Here is a 22,678-nt window from a genome sequence, read left to right as displayed (position 1 = left end):
CAAGCATAAAAATATATTTTATCTTCTCAGTAAGTGAACAGTTCCATGAAAATGACTGACAGCCTTTTAAAGATTGGTAAGTACATGGCTTGCATAGGCAACATAGAATGATCTTAAATGGAATGGTCAAGTGCCAGAGTAAACCTGTTAGACAGCCGACCATAGAATAACAATAGAAAAAAGATAGGAGGAGAATAAATAGAAACTTGATGACCTATAGGCACGGTGTGATTGAAAACGTTAGACTACAAATCCCATGAGCCTCAAATGCAACTTGGCTCCACCCTGTTCAATGTCATCAGCTTCACTCTGTGTACCCAACAGCATGTACCCTGCTTGTAAAGACAGTCCGCTGAGGGAATCGTGTGTTCTTGTGACAAGATGAGTGGACCAATACAGGAGGTGGCTGTGCTGGCAGATAAGGTTGGTCTCCCCTTTCAGGGGAAATGTCTGAGGTACATTGAGATGAAGGATGATCATTTCTCTGTGACTGCTGCTGCCATGGGGATGCGGATTGTGGCCTGTGCAGTCGCTGCCAGCTCCTCGATCTCTGTGTTTAACCGCCTGATGACCCACTCCATCGCCTCTCGTCCCTGGACACAAAACACACAGGGGAAAGTTAGGGGCTGAACATTTCCACTCATAAATATTTAATCCAGGCTGCATGTGCGAAGGATAGAGGTCATACTTTGCCTGCATTCGCTGAGATGGTTTTGGCCATGAGCCCCTCCAGGTAACTGCTCAGACTAATTCCTTTCACAGAGATCAGTGCCTCTTGTGTCAGTATGGTCCTAAACATAAGGATAAACAGAAAAAAAAGTTTAGCTGTGAAAACGCAAAGCTATTTATCAATTTTCCCGTATATAAACTCAAACCATCAACAAATCACATACTTTTCGGGATCCTGCGGATGCGGCCTGTATGTTAACTTTTCGTCCACAGATACTATGTTAGTACATGAAATCTGAAAGCAGAGGAAAGTGCATCAACGTTAGCCAAGAAGGCTAAAAGGTGGAGTTATCTATAGTATTCACAAATGAACATCCGACAACAGCGGTGAACTCACATTTGTAGATTGTAGCTCAAATGTCTTTTCCTTGGGGTCTACCACCGAATGTTCCTGGATGTATGTGTTTGTTCGTGTTATACCAATGAGCTGTGAGAAAAGACAATGACATCCTCACTGTCAGTGAAATACGTTTGACATCACTAACAAAATAATACATCCTCAGATCTGCTGAATGCACTTCTCAGGAGAATCGCATTAGTGGCAACATTGGAGACAGGCATCCACTGTGCTGAGGACTTACAGTCTTGGCCAAGGAGGGCAGTCCCCACTCTGTGCTGAGCAGCCTGTTGCTGCATAGCCGACCTTGTGTGTCCACATGTCTGTTCAACACGTCCACCCCTACCACGCCAGGGTTCATGGGGTTGGGGTACTTCTGCATTGCCGCCTTGGTCACTGTCTCCCACGGGTGGCTGTGGGGGGACAACACAGGAAATCAATATTACTGTAATAATACAGTATCATAATGTGTGCATATCATCATGTTACCATGTGTGCATGTGGACCTACTGGTGTGCCCCCACATGAATACATTTGAAAAACTGTCCTGACATTGTACTGTGTTATGTCGATTGGGTTAAGAAATATGAATTATGGGTTCAGTAATACAAGGTACTTGGTTTGACCGTGACAATGTTTATTTTACAATCCCTATTCATGATGTGAGGTAAACAGAGGCATTTCTTCACTCAATTAATTCCCCAAAGAGTATTAAGCCCTGAATATATAGTGACATAACAACCATGATTCCACCATTGACAGAGCCTCCGGTATAGCTAGTTGGATTAGAAATACCTTTATTCCAGTCTCAGAGAGTGCATGCCTAGTGGTGCGGCACGGGACATCACCAAAAAGAACATTGAGCTAAAATTCGATTAATAGATGAATTCACATGACCTTAAACAAGTAACAGTTAGCTGAAGCAAAGCACCGGAATCCCGTGACACTCTGCTGTAAAACTTCGGGCTAACAGTTAACGTTAGCTACTTGTAATGCAGCTAACTAATGTAATGTCAAAGATATGGTAATGTGGCTGGCTAGCTTGCATTCACTTACTGTACTGTCTTTGTTGTATAGCTAGCTAACTATCATTATTTTTCCTAGTTTAGGAATGGTAAAATGGAAGTTTGATGTGTTGGCTAGCCAAATATTTGGCTAAAGTCAGCTGTTTGCTAGCTAAAACCCATTGACTTGTACCAGAAGTTAGTTGACTAAAAGCAAAGAGCTAACGCGCGCTAACTGGTTGGTTGCTAACCTAGCTACAAACTTCAATAAGCTAGTTAATATCTATGTATTTCAATTAAACACGTTTTAGAACTTTAATAAATTACCCACTTGAATATGTGTTCTGAGGTCCAGATCTTCATGTTTTAAACCGTTCAGTCAGTACTTGGGCGCCGGTGACTTATGACAGCAGCTATAAAGGAAAGATGTTGCCAAATTGCCCAACAAGTGGTGCTCCCTCTGGTGGCGACCGGAAGTATTTCATCCGACTAGTGATTGGTCGTTCGCGAACGAGTCGGTTCTAAGAGCCGGCTCTTGTAGGTGAACGTTGGGAGACGGCTCGCATATCAGAAGAGCCGAATCACTTTATAAAAATATATACAAATTAAGATATTAATAATCAAAAGATTTAAATGAATAGAATTAGCTAATTCAAAGAACGAAAAAATAAATATAATAATATGGGTCTAAATGCTCAAGCCCACACATTCGTTCTGACTGTCTGCTCAGACGAACAGCCTCACCTGTTGTTCCTGTCAATCAGACATGCAGTGTCAACCAATGAACCAAAGATGGGTAAGGGAGTGCCGAGCCAACTCACTCACAGTCACACACTGAGCAGCCAAGAACAGTGAGGAAGGACAGCTGTGAAAACAACAGCTGGAAAATGAGTCGGAAGCATAGTAGCATTTGGATGCATTTTAATAATGTAGACAATGTTGGAGCACCGTGTAGAATTTGCCAAAACAAAATCTCATATAAAGCCGGTTCTACGCACAACCTTCACCGGCGTATGCGAACTGTCCACCCAACTGTGAAGCTAGCTGTAGCGGAGCTTCGAGAAACTAGCGGGCCTGCTAGTGATAGTGGTGGAGCCAGCACCTCCACACGTGGAGATGCATCCACTCAGTCAAGTAGGCCTACTCCGCGACCCACAGCAATGCAGTCTTCTATGGACCAATTTATGCCAAAGTCTATGTCTGTAGCAAAACAAGGCCAAATTGATATTGCATTGGCTAAAATGATTGCCACTGATTTCCAGACATTTTCGATCGTGGAGGACAGAGGTTTTAGAAATTATAGCAATAGCCTAAATCCAATGTACACAATTCCAAGCAGGAAAACCCTTTCAAAATCACTTATTCCATAACTGTACGAGAGCAGGCTTCAGTGTGGGAAAGAGTAAAAAAAAAAAAAATAAGCTGCAGTTTGCCTTACCACTGACTTCAGGACATCAAGGGTAACCACTTCTTACATGTCAGTTACATGTCACTTCATTGAAGATTTTTCAATGTCTAGCTGTTTTCTGGACTGCTTTGAGTTCAGCCACAGACACACCTCAGAGAATTTGGCAGAGGAACTGTTGAGAGTGGCCAGAGAATGGCAAGTAGATGGAAAAGTGGACTGTTGTTAGCAACAATGAAGCTAACATAACCATTTTTAAATGGACTCATCATCCATGTCTTGCCCACACAATCAACCTGGTTGTAAGAGATGCTCTGAAGGTGATGAAACCCACTGTGGACAAAGTGAAAGCAGCTGTGGAATACTTCCACAGGAGCACAGTAAGTGCTGGAAAACTAAAGTCTACACAACGCCAGATGGGGATGCCTGAGCTGAGGCCTAAACAAGACTGCACTACAAGGTGGAATTCAACATGTTATATGTTGAAGTGGTTTCTTGAGTCAAAGGATGCCGTCATCTCTACCCTGGCCATTGTCAATGCACCTGTTGATGCTCTGACCCAAGAGGAATGGGAGGTGGTGGAGGAGGTGTGCAGAGTCCTGGAACCCTTTGAGCAGGTCACTGTGGAGATCAGTGGAGAGAGGTACAGTAAGCAGTTATTACTGCATCATTATTTAATCCAGTATTATATATGTATATGAGCAGTAGATGAGAATGTAATATCAGTAGACAAAACATGAACCTGAACTGTTCTGGGACAAATAATTACTGAAAGAAATCTCATCAGCTCCTCAAAAGTGAGGCATTTCTGCATTTCTGAATGCAACTCTCCCATAAAAGCAAAATATGGTCAGCTTTGCTGTGTGCTGCTGGTTATAACATGGCAATAAAGAAGAGAGAGAAAAGAGGGACCAGTTTAATGTTTTAAGTGGGATCCTGCAGTTTTGCACATTGTTATTTATTTGTCTTTGATATGGTGCAATATTGTATTATTATGTTGTTGAGATTGTATTCGTTTTGAATTGTTACATTTATATGCATTTTGTTTATATACATTAAAACAGTTATACTTTAAATGCACATGTGTAATAGCATCCTTCTATTTTTACATTCATTTCAATTTGTGGGATGCTGCAGTTTTGCAAATTGTTATTTATTTTTCTTTGATATGGTGTACTATTTTATTATGGTGTTCAGATTGTATTCGTTTTATATGCACTTTGTTAATAAACATTAAAAAGTTATACCATATAGCGTTCTTTTTCATAACAAACCAATCAATTTTTTAAATACATTGTGGTTAAGTTAGAGTATGATGTCATTTAATAATTTAATTATAATTGTTTTAACACCAATCATAGACAAACTATCGCAAACTGTTTGACTTGAAAAAATTACAAAACAACTTTTTTTTTAGAACTCAAATCCCCTTTGAGTAAAAAAACGTCACTCATCAGATTTTGCATACTGTCGATCATAAAGCGCAGATAAAAGTCCCGCCCCTGGAAGCGTGTCAACCCTAGCGACGTCATTCTCGCCTCTTCCGCCCTGTTTTTATAACATATCCGAGTTGTCCTTGAGCGGAATATCACTGGCAAAATGGTTGCATACTGGAGACAAGCGGGCCTTAGGTAAATGTATTCAATATTGAACAATGTCAGATTTGGACTGTATTCTGATTGTACGGTCATGCACTTATACGATGTAGCTACTAAGTTGCATATTTGCTTGACGGCTCTGGTGTGATCGATATCCAGCTAGCGCCTAGTTAGACGATAGCGTGTTTCCCGTGCGTTATAATCAAAGTGGTCATATCACGGTCAGTCACACCAATTATATCACTCTGTCTTACGTATCGACATTATTTTTAGGACAAAAATTCATTGAAATTTGTATAATCGAAATGCTATACCCAGTCTGTTTAAAGCAGAACTGCCAACTTGTGCGTTGGCCGTGACACGCATTTGAACGCTCACGGCACATATCTCACGCATTGAAAAGTACTGCAATTATATTTCTAATTAGTCCATTGTATAGTCAGTGCGTTTAACTTTTCAACTGTTCTCCAAATCGTGTTGAACTCGGAACATCTGCGATTGCAATTTAACACAAGCGGAACGTCTATCCTTGTCCTGGTTTGCCACAACACTGACCCGCGCCACTTTGACGCATATGATTGGTCTAGTTAAGTAAGGGATAAAGTGGATTGGATGCATTTTTTTAAAGAAACACCCCTCAGGATTAGAGTGGCGCTGAATGGAGAGCCAGAACGTTCTCTGCGTTTATAACTGTAAAAAGAGCAGCATGGTAGCGCTGTTTTATGTACAATGTGGTAGGCAAGATGAGGTTGCTGTTTACTCCCGTCCCTATTGCAGAAATCAGCCTTTTGACAGCATGTACTAAAGTCGATTTAATCCGTACTTGCATTAGTCCCCTTGTTTGGCGATTGAAATTTAGGTTGTGACAACGAAAAGGCAGCAGAGACCTGCAGTATGTAAGCAGGGAAGTTTGGTAGGGTGACCTGACTTGTAACTATGAAAATAATTTTGTCAGATTGTGAAACCAGAATTGTACGTTAGGATTCTAGAGGGCGAACAGTACATCAAAAAATATTTTGGTTAGGGTGTAGGGGCTAATTGATGTCGTCTTGACTTCAGCCGATTTGATCTATTTGCTTTGTCTGAGAGGAACAATTCTCAATCTTAACAATGTGCCAAAACAGAGTAATTACTGTTTTGTCTGCAAGAACACTTATTCCACACCCTTTTTTAAAATTTGACTTCTTCACAATTTTTTCTGTTTTAAATCTGATATGCCTACTTGTCTTTGTAAATGAATTGAGGCTATGTATTTTAGCAGCCATTCATGGACAGTTTTGAATAAGTTGTACAAATAAGCATGGCATATTAAATGCTAAAAAAAAATCCAAAATAATTTGACATTTTAGTATTTTGTACATGCTAGGGGAACTCATAAACACATCCTATGTAGAGTAAGATAATGGCAAGGATATTCCACTAGTAGGCATCAGCTACCTGAATGTTGATATTCATTAGATTTTCTTAAAGGCTGGGTGATTTTGAGAAATGAATTGTTATAGCAAGAACACTTTCAAACACCCAGCACTTGGGAAACAGATCAGGGGTAGCCAACCTTTCCTGGAGAGCAAGAAGGATTTTCTTTCAGTCCTATTTGAAAGATGCAACATGTTTGTCCTTACCTTGAAAGGAGTCTCTTGACAAGGAGACTGCAATCTATGGTTTGGTTACCCAGTGTCATCAACCATGAGTATTTCCTGTGCAGAGCCTTGGTGTAGTGGTTACACTCCCCGGGCACATGTCATGTACAACTTTCCACCTGACAACAGGAATCAATCCCTGCTTCCAACCTTCCCACTGTTTCTCCCATTTCCCTATCACATTTCATTACTGTCTGAATGTGTCAAACCACCCAAGAACTTTAATTTCATCCCCTCCAAAAATCTGTTACAAAGTAGCATGCCAGGGGGGAAAGGAAATTCATAGAAAATCTCACTCTAAGCTTTCTTCAAAAGGTGGCAGCCCTGGCTAAAGTGTTTTTTTTCTGTGTCCACTGCAGCTACATTCGCTTCTCTGCGATCTGCGCGAGTGCAGTGCGAGCGGCACTGAAACCACAGTTCAAAGTCGAGGCAATGAAAGTTGCAGAATCCAGCGTCAAAGTCTATGTCCCAAAGGCTATAGCATGTGAGTATTGAAAGGACAAATCACTACAATCTTTTAAAATAATACTTGTATCCATCTACCACCTAAGCATCATACAATATTGCCTCATAAACTCTTGCTGCTTGGGCTATCACACCTGATTTATATTGGTTCTATTTACTGCAGCTGCCAAGTAAGCATGTCAATGTCAAATCAGTCTGCTTTAATAGGCAAGTCAACTTTCTCTTTGCCATAGATGTAGAACACTACAGAACTGCAGATTATCAGACAGTAATCACCATAATTATATTGTCTATGGGCATTACTCTCTTTTTGTCATCTGCAGTTCTCAAGCAACTAGAACAAGTAGCTAGATAACATCAATAGTTAAAGTTTCCAAGATCAGTCTAACTTGACATGTTTCCCTCTCTTTATCTTGCAGGATCCGAATAAATGTAATGGATGTTCTTCAGGGCCAAGAGGATTTTTCAAAGTCCCTGCCAACATGTCTCTCTTTGTGAATGGATGAAAATGCAAGGGTTAAATCTAGATTTGTGGATAGATAGGGGACCTAACAGAATGGAGATATTTTTCCTTTAATTTGTAATTAAGAAAATGAATTAAAACTCCTATCTAAAAAATGTCTGCTGGATTACTTGAGCTTGCATCCATGACTCTTGTTTGCCCCTGTTTTGTAAAGATTGCCAAGTGGCTTGAGAAAGTATTCACCCGTGGCATTTTTCCTATTTTGTTGCCTTACAACTTGCAATTAAAATAGATTTGTTGGGGGGGGGAGTTTATCATTTTAATTTACACATGCCTACCACTTTGAAGATACAAAATATTTTGTGAAACAAACAGAACTTGAGCATGCATAACTATTCATCCCTCCCAAAGTCAATACTTTGTAGAGCCACCTTCTGCAGCAAATACAGCCTCAATAAGCTTGGCACATCTAGCCACTGGGATTTTTGCCCATTCAAGGCAAAACTGCTCTGGCTCATTCACGTTGGATGGGTTTCTGCTGGTATACAGCAATCTAAGTCATACCACAGATTCTCAATTGGATTAAGGTCTTGGCTTTGACTAGGCCATTCCAAGACATTTGAAATGTTTCCCATTTTAAACCACCCAAGTGTTGCTTTAGCCGTATGCTTAGGGTTATTGTCCTGCTGGAAGGTGAACCTCTTTCTCGGTCTTAAATCTCTAGCAGACAAACCGGTTTCCCTCAAGGATTTCCCTGTATTTAGCGGCATCCATCAGATTGGATACTCCAATCGCCGCTATGGAGCTTTGCAGCTCCTTTGGGGTTATCTTTGGTCTCTTTGTTGCCTCTGATTCAATGCCCTCCTTGCCTGGTCTGTGAGTTTTGGTTCACCTTCCCTCTTGGCAGTTTTTTTTATTTTTTTTTAATTTATTTTTTTGATGGTGCTCCATGGGATGTTCAAAGTTTTCAATATTTTTTTTTTTATAACCCAACCCTGATCTGTAATCCACAACTTTGTCCCTGACCTGTTTGGAGAGCTCCTTGGTCTTCATGGTGCCACTTGCTTAGTGGTGTTGCAGACTCTGGGGCCTTTCAGAACGTATATATATATACTGAGATCATGTGACACTTAGATTGCACACAGGTGGACTTTAACTAATTATGTGACTTCTGAAGGTAATTGGTTGCACCAAATCTTATTTAGGGGCTTCATAGCAAAGTGGGTGAATACATATGCACATATGCACTCACCACCTTTAATTTTTTCACTTCACCAATTTGGACTATTTTGTATGTCCATTACATGTAATCCAAATAAATAATTTTAAATTAGTTTAATGCAATAAAATAGGGAAAACGCCATGGAGGATGAATACTTTTGCAAAGCCCTGTGCTTTACCTGGCAACATGGACTGTGAATGGATCTTCATAACTTAACACTTCAGGAGTCTTATGTAAAAGTAGGATATAATCTCTGAATTTTATTCATTTAATTAAATACTGTACATAGACGGAATACAGTGTGAAATGAGAGAATACTTCTAGATGAGCTTTTCAGTGCAATGAAACAGGGTTGTTCAGTGGGATGTGTAAAGTTGCAGAATGTTGAGAGAAATACATTCTATAGAGCAGATGTGCATCTGTAAGCTCTATACAAGCCATTTGAATCTAAAACGGCTTAATGTTGCATCTCAACTTAAATTAAATATAGTTTCACACTTGGAGCACATTTCTATGATTATGGCCTACGGTCTTCCTTTAAAAAATTTGAATCACTTAAAAGTAGTCAGTGATTCAAAATGCATGCATTGTACAGTAGGAATACAAACAAATCGTCCTTTTCGTAACTAAAATGTCATAGTGCTCTCTAGTCTCTCTTCTCTCTGGTCATCTTGATCATGGTCTCTGGTGAGCGATACAGGAATATGAGCTTCTCAAACAGTGTTTCCTCCAGCTCCATCTCACCAGTCTCTCGCACAACAAAGATGTCCGTGCAGAGCTTCAACACCCGATCCACACACGGCAGCTCCTCAAACATGATGGAGCGAGATATCCCGTTGAAGAATTCCCTGACAAACTTTCCAACGACCAGCACCACAGACATGTACAGGCCCACAATTCTACCGTAGCAAGGTGGAATGGCACAGGAGGTGGTATCAGGTTGCAGGTCGAGGCCAGACAAGCAACATAAGTATATGGGATTTCATGGAAAAGAGGACAAAGAGTTCATTTAGCAGTGAGAACAAATCAACAAGTCCAAGCGTCAATCAGCAGTAGAAACAATAACAAATCAATCGCCCTGCCCCGGGTTTGGTAAAAGCTGAGTGATTGGGCTGGAGAAATGTAACCACAGAAATTCATAGACAAAGCTTTGGATGCAAGGACTGATCCACAATATCAAAATTATAGTTCTAACCAAGTTTTGAGGCTATATAGTGTTTGTTTACATTTTGTTTGGTAAAACAAGCTTATATTTTGGGTTCTGATGGGGAACGACAGTTGAACTAAGCTCATAATTATAAGTTATATTCTTCAAGAGTCAATGGGTACATACAGTATTAATTTATAAGTCTAAAACTGGCTGTATCAACTGCTGATTGTCACTTTGAAGGGATAGTTCTCTTAAAATGTAAATAGCTCCTGGGGCAGCATTGAGTTTTTTCCTTTACCTACCCCTGTCCTGCTAGAGCACCCAGGCTGGAGGGGCTGACTTTGTCGTTGAACACCACTATCTCAATGCTGTGACAGCTGCTCTGGATGTGCCCTTGTCCAGGAGTGCATTCCTCCACCATCCACCACTGACCCCCCTCTGCACTTCCACTGTCTTCTGCCCGCTGTAGTTTGATGGACAGGGGTCGGTAGAAGGCCAACATCTGCAGGTCCTCAGGCCTATCTGAGTGTTCTGGGATGTTGGAGATAGGTCAGGGAAGATTTGAATAAGTGAGAAGCAGAGACCATGACCTTCAGTTGACTGGTTAAGATCCATGGTTATACAAGCATCTGCATTTGTTAAATGTATTTTCTGTACAGTATGATGGTTGGATAGAGGGTTACTTACCTACATCCAGACGGGTGGCCATCTTGGACTCCAGTCCTCCGGGACCTCTGATGAACTTGGGCAGGAGAGACTCAATGACCCTAGCAGAGAGAATGAATGACAGCATATCAGCACCAACATTCTATTACCATTGTGATCATATCTTTTGTATGTGGAGTTCTTTTGAATGCAATAGGTTCCTCTACAACTAGCTTTCAGAGTGGTTATTTTAGGTTATTTTATTGACAGTAATGTCATGTTGACTGTGGCTGTAAATTCTAGTAACAGTTGATGATGTAGTGAGAGTGCTGTGATGATGAGACTCACACAGAGTCACTGCGTGTCCCTATGAGCATCTGAACTATCTGGTCCCTCAAGGCCCTGTCCTCATACTTGACAGTGTGTTCCCCCACGGTCTCCACGTTCATCGACAGAGACGCATTCCTGGGGAGGAGGGGCACACGTACACACACATACACAGAGTGAAATCACTACCACTATCACTAACTGGTTAAGTTGTTTATTATAGCTGTATCATATGGCATATGTTTATAGCACAAACCATACAATCTTAGCTTTGACACAAGGTCACAATTCAGACCTCAAGCCTTAACGGCGTTATATACCCCTTTCACATGTAACCAACCTAGAGCCCTATCCAACCCTGCTACACTGTACCTGAGTAGTACCCATCGCAGGGTGATGTAGATGTGGGTGGAGTTGCTGAGTTCATGGATCATAGCATCACGGCTGGCAGGGCTGATGCTCCACATTAGACTGGCATCACTCTTGATCTTTGCAATGACAATGTCCTCGGCCATGTAGTTCACAAGGAACTGCATGGCTGACTGAGAGAGTTAGAAAGAGGAGTATGTTAGAGGTCCTTAGGGTCAATTCCACAGTCCCTCAAACTTGCAACTTGTTGTAACAAGATCCTCTTACCGGGTGAGTGGCATAGAGGTTGGTGAGCCGGTTGAGGCCTGCCTCTGAGTATGGCATCAGGTTCTGCTCCTGGGCACTCATTGTGAAAAGTGGCTGTATAAAATGTACACAGAAAACATCAGCACTAACAGTCTCACAGAAGGAGAACATTTTACCAAAATAGAAAGATTGTGAGTTTATGAGGTCATCTATACCTCATATCCTGCTATGCTGAGCTGAATTGAAACATCTAGAGGCTGATTGGTCACCCCAGCCACTGACTTGACCAATGACATGAAGAGGAGGGGGAACCAGATGACACTGATGAGGAAGAATATGATGAAGCCGCCCATTCCATACTTCACCACCATTTTCTTCTTCTGCCCTGGGGTGTGTGGGTATTTCTGTACAAATTAAAGAGACAAATGATTCATAGTTCAACACAATTTCGGTCAGTTCAAGTTGTAATTATTAGCCCACAATTGTTCTTGATACAATAATTCTTAGTCTAGTGTTCATAGAGATATATAAAAAAAACTTGAATTCTACAGCGATTCACCATAAACTATCAGTCAGATCTACTCTCTATGGAGGTGAGTTTGAGATTGACAACTGCTGCCAGACTATTGGCAGTTCGGCATCCCAGTTACCTTCTCCGACTCCCTCCAGCACTTGAGTATGAAAATGTTGGCATAAATGTCCTCGACACAGATCCAGCTGCCCAGGCTGAGGGTGGTGTCAGTCCAGACCCAGTCCATCACGGCACGCAGCTCTATGAGGAACGGAACCAGGCGGAACCTGAGGAGGAGACAGGGACAACCCATAGAGATAGTTAGAGGACACAACATTGTATATGTCCCATTATGGTGTCTGTGAGAGCATGGCAGTGCCATTGAGGCCATCTTCATTTTAAAGTAGTCCATTTTATTATTCTACAAATGTGAGTTGGAAAACAAACTGTTTACTGCCACCTAGAGGTATAAAGCCAAGGTTGGTGATTTACTACCAACTGCAATTATGGAATGTTTTCTCACAAGTATAATTAATTGGCTGATCCCTCCTGATGACGTGGATTGCTGAAATAAATCATTCTCTATACTATTATTCTGACATTTCACATTCTTAAAATAAAGTGGTGATCCTAACTGACCTAAGCCAGGGAATTTGTACTCGAATTATCAGGAATTGTGAAAAACTGAGTTGAAATGTATTTGGCTAAGGTGTATGTAGACTTCCGACTTCAACTGTTCATTTAAAAACATGAACATGAACATGTTGTGTGTGTGTGTGTGTGTGTGTGTGTGTGTGTGTGTGTGTGTGTGTGTGTGTGTGTGTGTGTGTGTGTGTGTGTGTGTGTGTGTGTGTGTGTGTGTGTGTGTGTGTGTGTGTGTGTGTGTGTGTGTGTGTGTGTGTGTGTGCGATCGTGATGTTATCCGTCCCCATAGGAAGTACCACCCAGTTGACTACTTCAAAATAGTGGAAGTCCTTAATGGTGCTGCCCATGTTAAAACAGGCTTTTGGGCCCTAGAGTCCTCACTATCTCTGTGGGACAACTCTGGTATTATGGGATGTTCTGGCCTTTGTTAATCTATCATAGAGCATTGACTGTACCCTTGAAAGAGGAATAGGTTGAGGTAGTTATAGTTCTTGGTCAGGAAGTTTCCCAGCACACGATTTGGGTAGCCACACTTGATCTGGTAGGCTGAGAGGCCAAAGTAGATGCACTTCACAAAGTACCACAACTGTGCCACCTGGTTCATGTTGAACCTCCTAGAACACAAGAGAAGGACCATGAAAAAGGTCAATAAGCAGCTCCTTTTTTGATGGTTACACATGTATTCACACTGTAATTAAATTAATGAACATTAACTCTGACCTCTCAGTCACCCCAGGGAGTATGAAAAACATCCAGAAGTGGATACCAAACACCAGCACCACTTGGAAGACACATTTTCCTACAAGGGTTTTGCGGAGATAGAGAGCACGGTCCACTATCATGGTCCCAAACTGGATGAGCAGCATGACCAGGAAGGCCGATGGGACCTGGTCCTCCCCAAGAGCATCTGTGATGTCAGCAGCAGCACTGTGTTTCTGTTCCGACACAAAAAACAGTGGAAGAAATCCACTTGAAACAAGTAGGCCAAATAGCTTTCCAAATTCAATTGTGACTCAAGACAGGTATTCTCTTTTTTCTCTTTTCTCACCCCAAAAGCCCAGTATCCAAATATTATGACAACGAAGTTGACCACGTCAATCAGAAACATGAGAGCGTAGACATCACACACTGGGCTGTACTCTGGGTGAATGATGTCATAGAAGAACTGCCTGATAGGTAGGTATATGTGTAGGGCACTGCGAAGACAAAAGAGGACCATGACTGAAAATGTCCATTCATTCTTAACCCAGTACTTAAACATGCACTCATGTCCCGTCAAAAGTCCTGCCTCCAGGATTTGTTTGTAAACTGCCAGTTATCACCGGGGATATGGAATGAAAGTAACAGAATACACCTACAATGAATATCCGTAAGTATAGAGTGCTAAATGCTCACACTTCTATGATAGCAGCTTTAGCCTCTAGCATCCTTTCTCTGATCAGCTTCTTGATCCTTTCCTTCCTGGTCAGGGGAACTTTATTGTGGTGCCTCTTCTTCGAGTGGCGCTTTTTGAGCTGCATATCATCTGCACGAATATCACATTTACATCAAGATACATTAGTATATTCAGGTTGGGTAACATTTCCCATCTGTTCAGGCAACACTCCATTTCAACTAGAATACCCTCTCAAACAAACTCATTAGTTCAGCACTGTTTAGTCTCCTGAATGTATGTACCGTTTGTCTCAGTGGAGTTGGCTTTTCCCCGTCTGCGAAACAAGGATGCAGTTGAGGCTTGTAGAGGAAGGAAGGGCATTCTTCGCTTCGGCTGATCCCCTGCTTTGTCTCCTCCACTCATCTTCTTCTTCTCAGTCTTCTTCTTTAACTTCTTGAAGAAGTCCGGCATCTCAACCTCTTTGTTATCCCAAAGACCGTGACACTACGGAGAGAAGAAGAAGTTTTGCAAAATTGTGCTTTATTATCTTTTATATGATGTTCCACAGAAACCAGCATTCCCGTCAGTACCTTTAGAATGGAGCGATGGAAGAACAGAGCCAGGAGTTGTATCAAGTCAAAGAGAACGTAGCCATCTTTCTTCTCCACCCCAATGATGTTGGGCAGAGCAAAGGGCCGGTCCGCATTGATGCCTCGGTAGGCCGAGGTGGTCCAGGGGAAAAAGCCAAACTGGAAAAAATACTTGACCACCACAATCAGCTGGAAGAGATAGGAATCATCAATTACCCATACATAAAATGTATGCACGCATGACTGTAAGTCGCTTTGGATAAAAGTGTCTGCTAAATGGCATATATTGTTATATATAGATATACACACAACATTACCAAAAGTATGTGGACACCTGCTCGTCGAACATTTCATTCCGAAAGCATGGGGATTGATATGGAGTTGATAACCCTTTGCAACTATAACAGCCTCCAGTCTTCTGGGAAGGCTTTCCACTGGATGTTGGAACATTGCTGTGGGGACTTTCAATTCAGCTACAAGAGCATTAGTGAGGTCGGGCACTGATGTTGGGCGATTAGGCTTGGTTGGCAGTCGGTGTTCCAATTCATCCCAAAATTGTTCGATGGGGTTGAGGTCAACGCTCTGTGCAGGCCAGTCAACTTCTTCCTCACCGATCTCGACAAACCATTTCTGTATGAACCTCACTTTCTGGACTGTGGCATTGTCATGCTGAAACGGGAAATGGCCTTCCCTAAACTGTTCCCACAAAGTTGGAAGCACAGAATCGTAGAATGTCATTGTATGTTGTAGTGTTAAGATTTCCCTTCACTGGAACAAAGGGGCCTAAACCGAACCATGTAAAACAGCCCCAGACCATTATTCCTCCTCCACCAAACTTTACCGTTGGCACAATTCATTCGGGCATGTAGTGTTCTCCTGGCAGCCACCAAACCCAGACTCGTCTGTCAGACTGCCAGATGGTGAAGCTTGATTCATCACTCCAGAGAACGTGTTTCCGCTGCAAGCTTTACACCACTCCAGCCGACGCTTGGCATTGCGCATGGTGATCTTAGGCTTGTCTGCGGCTGCTCGGCCATGGAAACCCATATGATGAAGCTCTCAACGAACAGTTCAAGTGCTGAAATTGCTTCCAGAGGCAGTTTGGAACTTGGTAGTGAGTGTTGCAACCGAGGACAGACGATTTTTACACACAATGCGCTTCAGCACTCGACGGTCCCATTCTGTGAGCTTGTGTGGCCTACCGCTTCGCAGCTGAGACATTGTATCTCTTAGACGTTTCCACTTCACAATAACAGCACTTGCAGTTAACTGGCGCAGCTCTAGCAGGGCAGAAATTTGACTAACTGAGTTGTTGGAAAGGTGGCATCCTCTGACGGTGCCACATTGAAAGTCACTGGGTTCTTCAGTAAGGCCATTCTACGGCCAATGTTTGTCTATGGAGATTGCATGGCTTTGTCCTCGATTTTATACACCTGTCAGCAACGATTTGGCTGAAATAGCCGAATCCACTCATTTGGAGAGGTGTTCACAAACTTTTGTATTTATAGTGTATATTATTTTTAATTAACCATCAATCTAAATAATCAATCAACCAGCCAACCAATCAATCAACATATCACTTAATTGGGGGTGCCTGCTGTGCGTACCTCTGTGTAGATGATGGCTGCCATCCAGAAGCGCTTGGTTGGGCGTGGCACAGACAGCATGGCCCAGAGGAAGATAAGGATGGGCAGGATCAGACTGAGCAGCGAGGCCGACACCATGTGATTCAAGATGATCACAAAGTAGCACAGCATCTCTGACTTAGACACCATGGTGTTGTACAGGGCAAACACCAGTCTCAGGTGTCTCGGGAGAGACTGGAAGAACTGATCAGACGCTTCAATTTCATCGTTCCCAAACATACTGCAATAGAGGAGAATCACAGTACGTGAGAAAACTTGATAAGGTACTGTGATACAACTGAATGGGTACACTTGACTATACCATGATTGTAACAAGAAAAACCAAGTCCCAATCTCCCATGACTGACTTGTTGAGCAGTAGCTCGCTGGCCGTGAGGTTCCTGGTCTCACTAAGAGGCCTGGAGGAGTCTGGGAAATCTTCGCTGTTCTCATCAAACTCCAGATAGTCCAGGGAGATGGATCCTGAAATCATCACAGCTTTTTCCCTCTCCTCCTCTTCTTCCTCCCTCCATTCCTCCTTCTCCATTCTATATTCCTCCTCCACTTTATATTCCCCCTCCTCTTCTTCATATACATCCTCTCCTTCTTTACTGTCCTCCTTATTGGGAACAGTATCATCATGGCTGATGAAAAATGTAATTCAGAAAGAAAGATGGATATAAGATGGAGTCAAACAAACTATGAGTTTATAGAGGGGTATAGAAAGTTAGTAGATATGAAACCAAATATACAGCAAGTCAAATAAAATAAGAGTTTATTTGTTGAGGAGGAGCTGGAAAAACGGCCACCTTCTCCATTGGCGCCATCTTGAATAATGGTTTACGGTATACAGAGCAGAGGAAACCATAAGTGCATAAGTGTCACCATCACCTTAGTGGAGGGTCTTCAGTGTCAAATGAGTCAAGGTCCAGGTTGGTAGTTTTCAGTAGTTTCCGTCTGAGTTGGTCGGCAGCGGCCTGGAGTATAGGAGGGTCATCCAGCTCATCCAGAGTGGGCTGACGAGACCCAAGCAGGGTCTCATCCGTCATACAGCTAAGACATGATGACAGGGAAACATGTTGACCATCCTGGTCCTATGAAGCCATTCATAAAGCCTCCATAAAGAGGTTATAATGCAGAATAGCATAATAGTAGAAATACTCAATAATACATTTAAAGCTGATCGGTTCTGTATAATAGATGCAGCCTGCTAATGGAATAGGTAACCAATTTCACAAATTAATGAATCAAGACTCTGTAGGGGATGCTGACCTGGACAAGCTGCTACCCCAGGATATTTTGGAGTGGGTGTGTTTCAACGTGGAGTAACCTCGTGCTGATGACGGCACAGGTGGAGGGGAGGAGACAGGGGGAACTATGTCTTCCTGGTCTTCCAGGGAGGCCAGGGTGTTCTGTCTGGACATCCAGTTCTCATAGAAGCGCTTCACGCTCTCCTGTGTCACCTCTTTCCCCTGTAAAAGGAACATTTTGTTTTTGTCAACACTGCAGGGAGGACATAACTTAAAACAGGGTTTTACAAGTGAAATGACGTATCCCCTGTGGATGAATGTTACTTCACCTTCTTCTGTTGCTGGCCTAGAAGAGCCCTTTCAAAACGTAGCACTTTGGAGATGTCCAGACCATCTTTGCAGAAGGAGTTCAGGCCCTCAGTGAGGTCATCCAGAAGGGACAGGATAAACACCCATAAAAACTTGAGCGAGTCGATAATCCTCTGAAATATATTTTCTGTGAGAAGACAGAAACATTGTATCAAGTTAGTGGCAGTACACGGACTTCTAGAGTTATTCTACTGTATATCCATGAAGGGTCTGTTGAGGTGGAATGTTGACCTTTCTCCTCCACTTCATTTTCCTCTTCCAACTCATCCTCACTAGACTCGTCCCTCTCAATGCCTTGGATCAGACAATTAAAATCATGATGACACAAAACAACACATTAGTTATTCTGTCTCTATGACAGAATTATGCAAACAGTCCCATACAAACCAGACCCTCTACCTTGCTGTCTCTTTGCCCTCCTCTTCTCCTCTTTTTTCATCTTCGACTCTTCTTTTCTGTGCAAATTTAAGGCTGCTTTGGAGCTTGTGACCCATGCCTCATAGGCTAACTGTGGAGAAAGGAGGCACATTCAACAACGTACCCTAACACTATTTTACAACTCCTTGTAGTTTGTCTTCTTTGTCCCTCACCTGAAAAGCAGATTTCTTCTTTGTTAGTGTCTCTTCCTCTTTCTTTTCCTGGACTTCCTCCTCTTCCTCTTCACTGTCACTCTCAAATAGATGGTAGCCACAGTTGTTTTCAACTGGAGGAAAGACAGTAGTGTGAAACAACAAAGACATGAACTCCTGCTCATTCTACTTTATACTATTGCAGTATGTGAACTGTTTTGATCACTTAAAATTCCTTGAGTTTGAATTAAAAAAAGACAATTCATAAGGAGATTAAATGAAAACGTTTGAACCATATCCCCCTATTGAAGTTCTGTTTGTAACTGAACAAATCTGAATCTTATTACTTAGGTCTATGGAACACTTACCACCAGGCCGTGAAACCCATGGTCTCCACCATTTCTCCTGATCATTCTCTGCCTTCTCAATTTCACCTGGAAAACATATTCCCCCATTCATCCCATCCCTCCATCATAAATGTATCCTTTCATTCAGTGAGACTGAGAAGAATAATGAGTTGAGTCTCCCCCACCTTAGAATGTAAAGCGATTTGAGCAGTTTTAATAGTCTAGTGCTATTGAATCTAATATTAAAGCTGGAGGTAAACATTGCCCCTAACCACAGAGCTAGGATCAAACTATCTTACCTCCCAATTCTAGTAGGGGTAAATACAAATATCAGAGTATACGTTTAAGAACAGACCCTTTCTTCAGTGGTTATGGACAACTTCTACTAGCTCCATGACGCTCACCCTTTGGCACTATATCAGTAGGGGGCGCTGCTACGTCTCCTTGGCCAGGCTTACTCTTCTGTTTGGATTTGATCTTCTCCATCCTAGAGGAAGGGTTCAACACAGTGAATTAAAACAATGCAACAATAGCAAACCCCTTTGACTGAACACTAGATGAGAACAAACAAGCTGCTGTGGCATAAGTCTTACTGCTTCTTTAGCGTCTCCACAGACTTCTTCTCCATCTCCAGTCTTGCAGCAACCAGTTTCTTCACTTTGGCTTCAAAGAGCTCAGCACCCCTTGAAATATGAAAGAAAAACAACCTATGTGGTCATACATTCAGCTGGTTCCATTCAATAGATTAATAAACCGTCATCTCAAAACTTTACTGGTAAGGAAGTGATCAGGTCAGCAACTAGATCATTCTAACCTGGAGGCCAGGATCTTGGAGGCCTTGAGATCAGACACCACATACAGGAAGTAGTAGCTGAGGAAAACCCTCCTCTGAGCCAGGAGCACGGTGAAGCAGATCGCATCCCACACGATGCCCGCCTCCCCCTCCGGCAGCTCACACTCATCATCAGGAGCAGCTGGGGAACACACACATATACACATATGTAAGCACACACGCAGGTGTGCACGTAGCTAAACACACACAGACACAGATAGAACAGGCTACATAAATGCACAACAACACACACAGTGTGTTAATGTGATTATCAGTCACACTTACGGAGATCATAGCCTTTGATTGTACAGACCATGCTGAAGGCCTGAATTAGCCAGCAACCATTCTTCAACAGGCTGTCCAGATAAGCGCATGAGCCAAGCTGTGGACACACATACAGCAAGACAGGTAGCTCAGAGGAGACAGAAGACGGGACATGAGACACTGATAGTCAGTAAGTGGAGCTGTTACATTAGCATCAAAGAATGAAGACTAGATTAGTGCAGTAACACAGAACAGGCTGTTAGCATTGATGAGTGATTACAACCAACTGTGTTATTAGCATAATACAATGTGGTACACATAGTATATGAATGAAAAATCCCTTTTAAGCAATGAGGATAGGCTAGGTTTAAGGATAGGCTAGGTTTGAGGATAGGCTAGGTTTGAGGATAGGCTAGCTGAGACAGTGCGTGATTCGCTGGCTAACATACAGATAGCAGGTTCTTCATGCCGATGACAAAACAGGTGTAACCGATGAGCCAGTCCCAGAGCCTGAGGATGTATCGTACAGGCTGCATGAGCAGGCTGCCCCCGAACAGCATGAAGTAGAAGCAGGCTAGCAGGTAGCCCAGGCAGAAGATGTTAATGCGGGTGGTGCCTGTGATGAAGATGAGGCACAGCACCAGCCAGAAGAAGTAGCTGAACACAAACACCTTGACCATGTCCAGGTAGGACCTGAGGGAAGGAGAGACATCCATATTACCAATTGAGTAGGTGCAGGAGTTTTTCTATACCATGTAACCAGACTGGGAAAAACTCTGGGCCGTAGTTGTAGGCTGTAAGTTGTTTCATGAAAACTATAAAAGAGTTGTCTAAAGCACTTACAGGTCTGCGGCCACGCTAGCTTAGAGAGTCCACTGACCTGCAGTGGAGGAAGTTGTTGACAGGGATGTACTGGTTGAAGGAGCGTGGGTCCAAGCTGCGGCTGATCTCCACGTTCTCCCCGCCCATAAGGCGCACCAAGGCACGGTTCTCCTCCTCAAACACCTTCCACTGCAGCGATGAGCACATGAGCAGGAGGTGGTCGTCTGGACACGCAGAAAAACAAAATGGCTGCCTTGATCACTTACACTACATGACCAGAAGTATGTGGAAAACTTGCCCGTCAAACATCTCATTCCAAAATCATGCGCAATAATATGGAGTTGGTCCTTCCTTTGCTGCTATAACAGCCTCCACTCTTTTGGGAAGGCTTTCCGCTAGATGTTGAAACATTGCCACGAAGACTTGCTTCAATTCAGCCACAAGCATTAGTGAGGTCGGGCACTGATGTTGGGCGATTAGGCCTGGCCAGTTTAAATTCATCCCAATTCGTTCCAATTCATCCCAAAGGTGTTCGATAGGGTTGAGGTCAGGGTTCTGTGCAGGCCAGTCAAGTTCTTCCACACCGATCTTGACAAACCATTTCTGTATGGACCTCACTTTGTGAATTGTCATGCTGAAACAGAAAAAGGCCTTCCCCAAACTATTGCCACAAAGTTGGAAGCACAGAATCGTATGCAATGTATGCTCTAGCGTTAATATTTCCCTTCACTGGATCTAAGGGGCCTAGCCCAAACTATAAAAAACAGCTGCAGACCATTATTCCTCCACCACCAAACTTTGGGCAGGTAGCGTTTTCCTGGCATCTGCCAAATCCAGATTCGTCAATCAGACTGCCAGATGATGAAGCATCACTACAGAGAACTCGTTTCCACTACTCCAGAGTCCAATGGCGGTGAACTTTGCACCACTCCAGCTGACGATTACATTGCTCATGGTGATCTTAGGCTTGTCTGCGGCTGCTCGGCCATGGAAGCCCCTTTCATGAAGCTCCCGATGAACAGTTATTGTGCTGACATTGCTTCCAGAGGCAGATTGTAACTCGGTAGTGAGTGTTGCAACTGAGGACAGACAATTATTTTATGCACTATGCACTCGGCGGTCCCGTTCTGTGATCTTGTTGTTCTTAGACATTTCCGCTTCACAATAACAGCACTTACAGTTGACCGGGGCAGAAATTTACGGAGTCACAGAGCTCTTCAGTAAGGCCATTCTACTGCCAATGTTTGTCTATGGAGATTGCATGTTTGTCAGCAACGGATCTGGCTGAAATAGCCGAAACCAGTAATATATATATAGTGTATGTAGGGGATACAAATTGATGTTGTATGAATGGATTTACATTACACACTATATACAGGGCATTCGGAAAGTATTCAGACCACTTGACTTTCTTTTGTTACCTTTACAGCCTTATTCTAAAATGTACTAAATTGTTTTTCTTTTCTCACCAATCTACACACAATACCCCAAAATGACAAAGCAAAAACAGGTTTGTAGAATTTTTAGCAAATTCATAAAAAATAAAAACTGTACTATCACATTTACATAAGTTTTCAGACCCTTTACTCAGTACTTTGTTGAATCACATTTTGGCAGCGATTACAGCCTTGAGTCTTCTTGAGGATGATGCTACAAGATTGGCACACCTGTTATTGGGGAGTTTATCCCATTCTTCTCTGCAGATCCTCTCAAGCTCTGTCAGGTTGGAGGTGGAGCGCTGCTGCACAGCTATTTTTAGGTCTTTCAGGTCTCTCAGGTAAGTCTGGTTCTGGCTGGGCCACTCAAGGACATTCAGAGACTTGTCCCGAAGCCACTCCTGCATTGTTTGGCAAGTGTGCTTAGGGTTGTTGTCCTATTG

The 22,678-nt window shown here is 42.7% G+C and overlaps 3 protein-coding genes across 3 annotated transcripts in view; 1 reads left to right on the top strand and 2 right to left on the bottom strand.

Moving 5' to 3' along the window:
• Positions 1 to 2,533, bottom strand: LOC109869733 (PRELI domain containing protein 3B-like). Its single transcript, XM_020459997.2, has 6 exons — positions 2,402 to 2,533; positions 1,311 to 1,479; positions 1,067 to 1,156; positions 894 to 964; positions 689 to 791; positions 1 to 593 (listed from the first exon to the last, which is right to left on the bottom strand). The coding sequence occupies exons 1-6, from the start codon at positions 2,431 to 2,433 to the stop codon at positions 477 to 479; spliced, it is 582 nt and encodes a 193-aa protein (XP_020315586.1). The 5' UTR covers positions 2,434 to 2,533; the 3' UTR covers positions 1 to 476.
• A 2,440-nt stretch (positions 2,534 to 4,973) lies between these two features.
• On the top strand, positions 4,974 to 7,798 carry atp5f1e (ATP synthase F1 subunit epsilon). Its single transcript, XM_020460114.2, has 3 exons — positions 4,974 to 5,106; positions 7,073 to 7,197; positions 7,598 to 7,798. Coding segments are annotated over exons 1-3 (159 nt in total). The 5' UTR covers positions 4,974 to 5,074; the 3' UTR covers positions 7,600 to 7,798.
• Positions 7,799 to 9,110: 1,312 nt separating this feature from the next.
• LOC109869748 (piezo-type mechanosensitive ion channel component 2-like) overlaps positions 9,111 to 22,678 on the bottom strand; it is a 34,019-nt gene continuing 20,451 nt past the window's right edge. The window contains exons 24-52 of the mRNA XM_031804357.1: positions 20,858 to 21,023; positions 20,427 to 20,670; positions 19,999 to 20,095; positions 19,696 to 19,855; positions 19,475 to 19,564; positions 19,286 to 19,368; positions 19,181 to 19,189; positions 18,610 to 18,668; positions 18,365 to 18,473; positions 18,197 to 18,259; positions 17,926 to 18,092; positions 17,619 to 17,818; positions 17,238 to 17,399; positions 16,715 to 16,990; positions 16,329 to 16,587; positions 14,722 to 14,910; positions 14,434 to 14,635; positions 14,152 to 14,281; positions 13,805 to 13,952; positions 13,477 to 13,691; positions 13,212 to 13,370; positions 12,251 to 12,398; positions 11,816 to 12,004; positions 11,622 to 11,714; positions 11,358 to 11,527; positions 11,007 to 11,123; positions 10,701 to 10,780; positions 10,316 to 10,544; positions 9,111 to 9,762 (exon numbers count right to left, since the gene is read on the bottom strand). Coding sequence (XP_031660217.1) covers positions 9,510 to 9,762; positions 10,316 to 10,544; positions 10,701 to 10,780; positions 11,007 to 11,123; positions 11,358 to 11,527; positions 11,622 to 11,714; positions 11,816 to 12,004; positions 12,251 to 12,398; positions 13,212 to 13,370; positions 13,477 to 13,691; positions 13,805 to 13,952; positions 14,152 to 14,281; positions 14,434 to 14,635; positions 14,722 to 14,910; positions 16,329 to 16,587; positions 16,715 to 16,990; positions 17,238 to 17,399; positions 17,619 to 17,818; positions 17,926 to 18,092; positions 18,197 to 18,259; positions 18,365 to 18,473; positions 18,610 to 18,668; positions 19,181 to 19,189; positions 19,286 to 19,368; positions 19,475 to 19,564; positions 19,696 to 19,855; positions 19,999 to 20,095; positions 20,427 to 20,670; positions 20,858 to 21,023 — 4,466 coding nt within the window. The 3' untranslated portion in view covers positions 9,111 to 9,509. The remainder of the gene's footprint in view (positions 9,763 to 10,315; positions 10,545 to 10,700; positions 10,781 to 11,006; positions 11,124 to 11,357; positions 11,528 to 11,621; positions 11,715 to 11,815; positions 12,005 to 12,250; positions 12,399 to 13,211; positions 13,371 to 13,476; positions 13,692 to 13,804; positions 13,953 to 14,151; positions 14,282 to 14,433; positions 14,636 to 14,721; positions 14,911 to 16,328; positions 16,588 to 16,714; positions 16,991 to 17,237; positions 17,400 to 17,618; positions 17,819 to 17,925; positions 18,093 to 18,196; positions 18,260 to 18,364; positions 18,474 to 18,609; positions 18,669 to 19,180; positions 19,190 to 19,285; positions 19,369 to 19,474; positions 19,565 to 19,695; positions 19,856 to 19,998; positions 20,096 to 20,426; positions 20,671 to 20,857; positions 21,024 to 22,678) is intronic.

This window comes from Oncorhynchus kisutch, linkage group LG24, assembly GCF_002021735.2.
Source record: "Oncorhynchus kisutch isolate 150728-3 linkage group LG24, Okis_V2, whole genome shotgun sequence".
NCBI lineage: Eukaryota > Metazoa > Chordata > Actinopteri > Salmoniformes > Salmonidae > Oncorhynchus > Oncorhynchus kisutch.
The sequence above is the reverse complement of the archived record's forward strand: the minus strand, read 5'-3'. Positions and strand labels throughout refer to the sequence as shown.

Coding starts and splice junctions, on each gene's coding strand:
- LOC109869733 (XM_020459997.2), bottom strand. CDS start 2,433: ATGAAGATCTGGACCTCAGAACACATATTCAA. Junction 1,480..2,401: donor ACCTCAGAACACATATTCAA/GTGGGTAATTTA, acceptor GTCCCCCCACAG/CCACCCGTGGGAGACAGTGA. Junction 1,157..1,310: donor TGCCCTCCTTGGCCAAGACT/GTAAGTCCTCAG, acceptor CTTTTCTCACAG/CTCATTGGTATAACACGAAC.
- atp5f1e (XM_020460114.2), top strand. CDS start 5,075: ATGGTTGCATACTGGAGACAAGCGGGCCTTAG. Junction 5,107..7,072: donor TGGAGACAAGCGGGCCTTAG/GTAAATGTATTC, acceptor TGTCCACTGCAG/CTACATTCGCTTCTCTGCGA.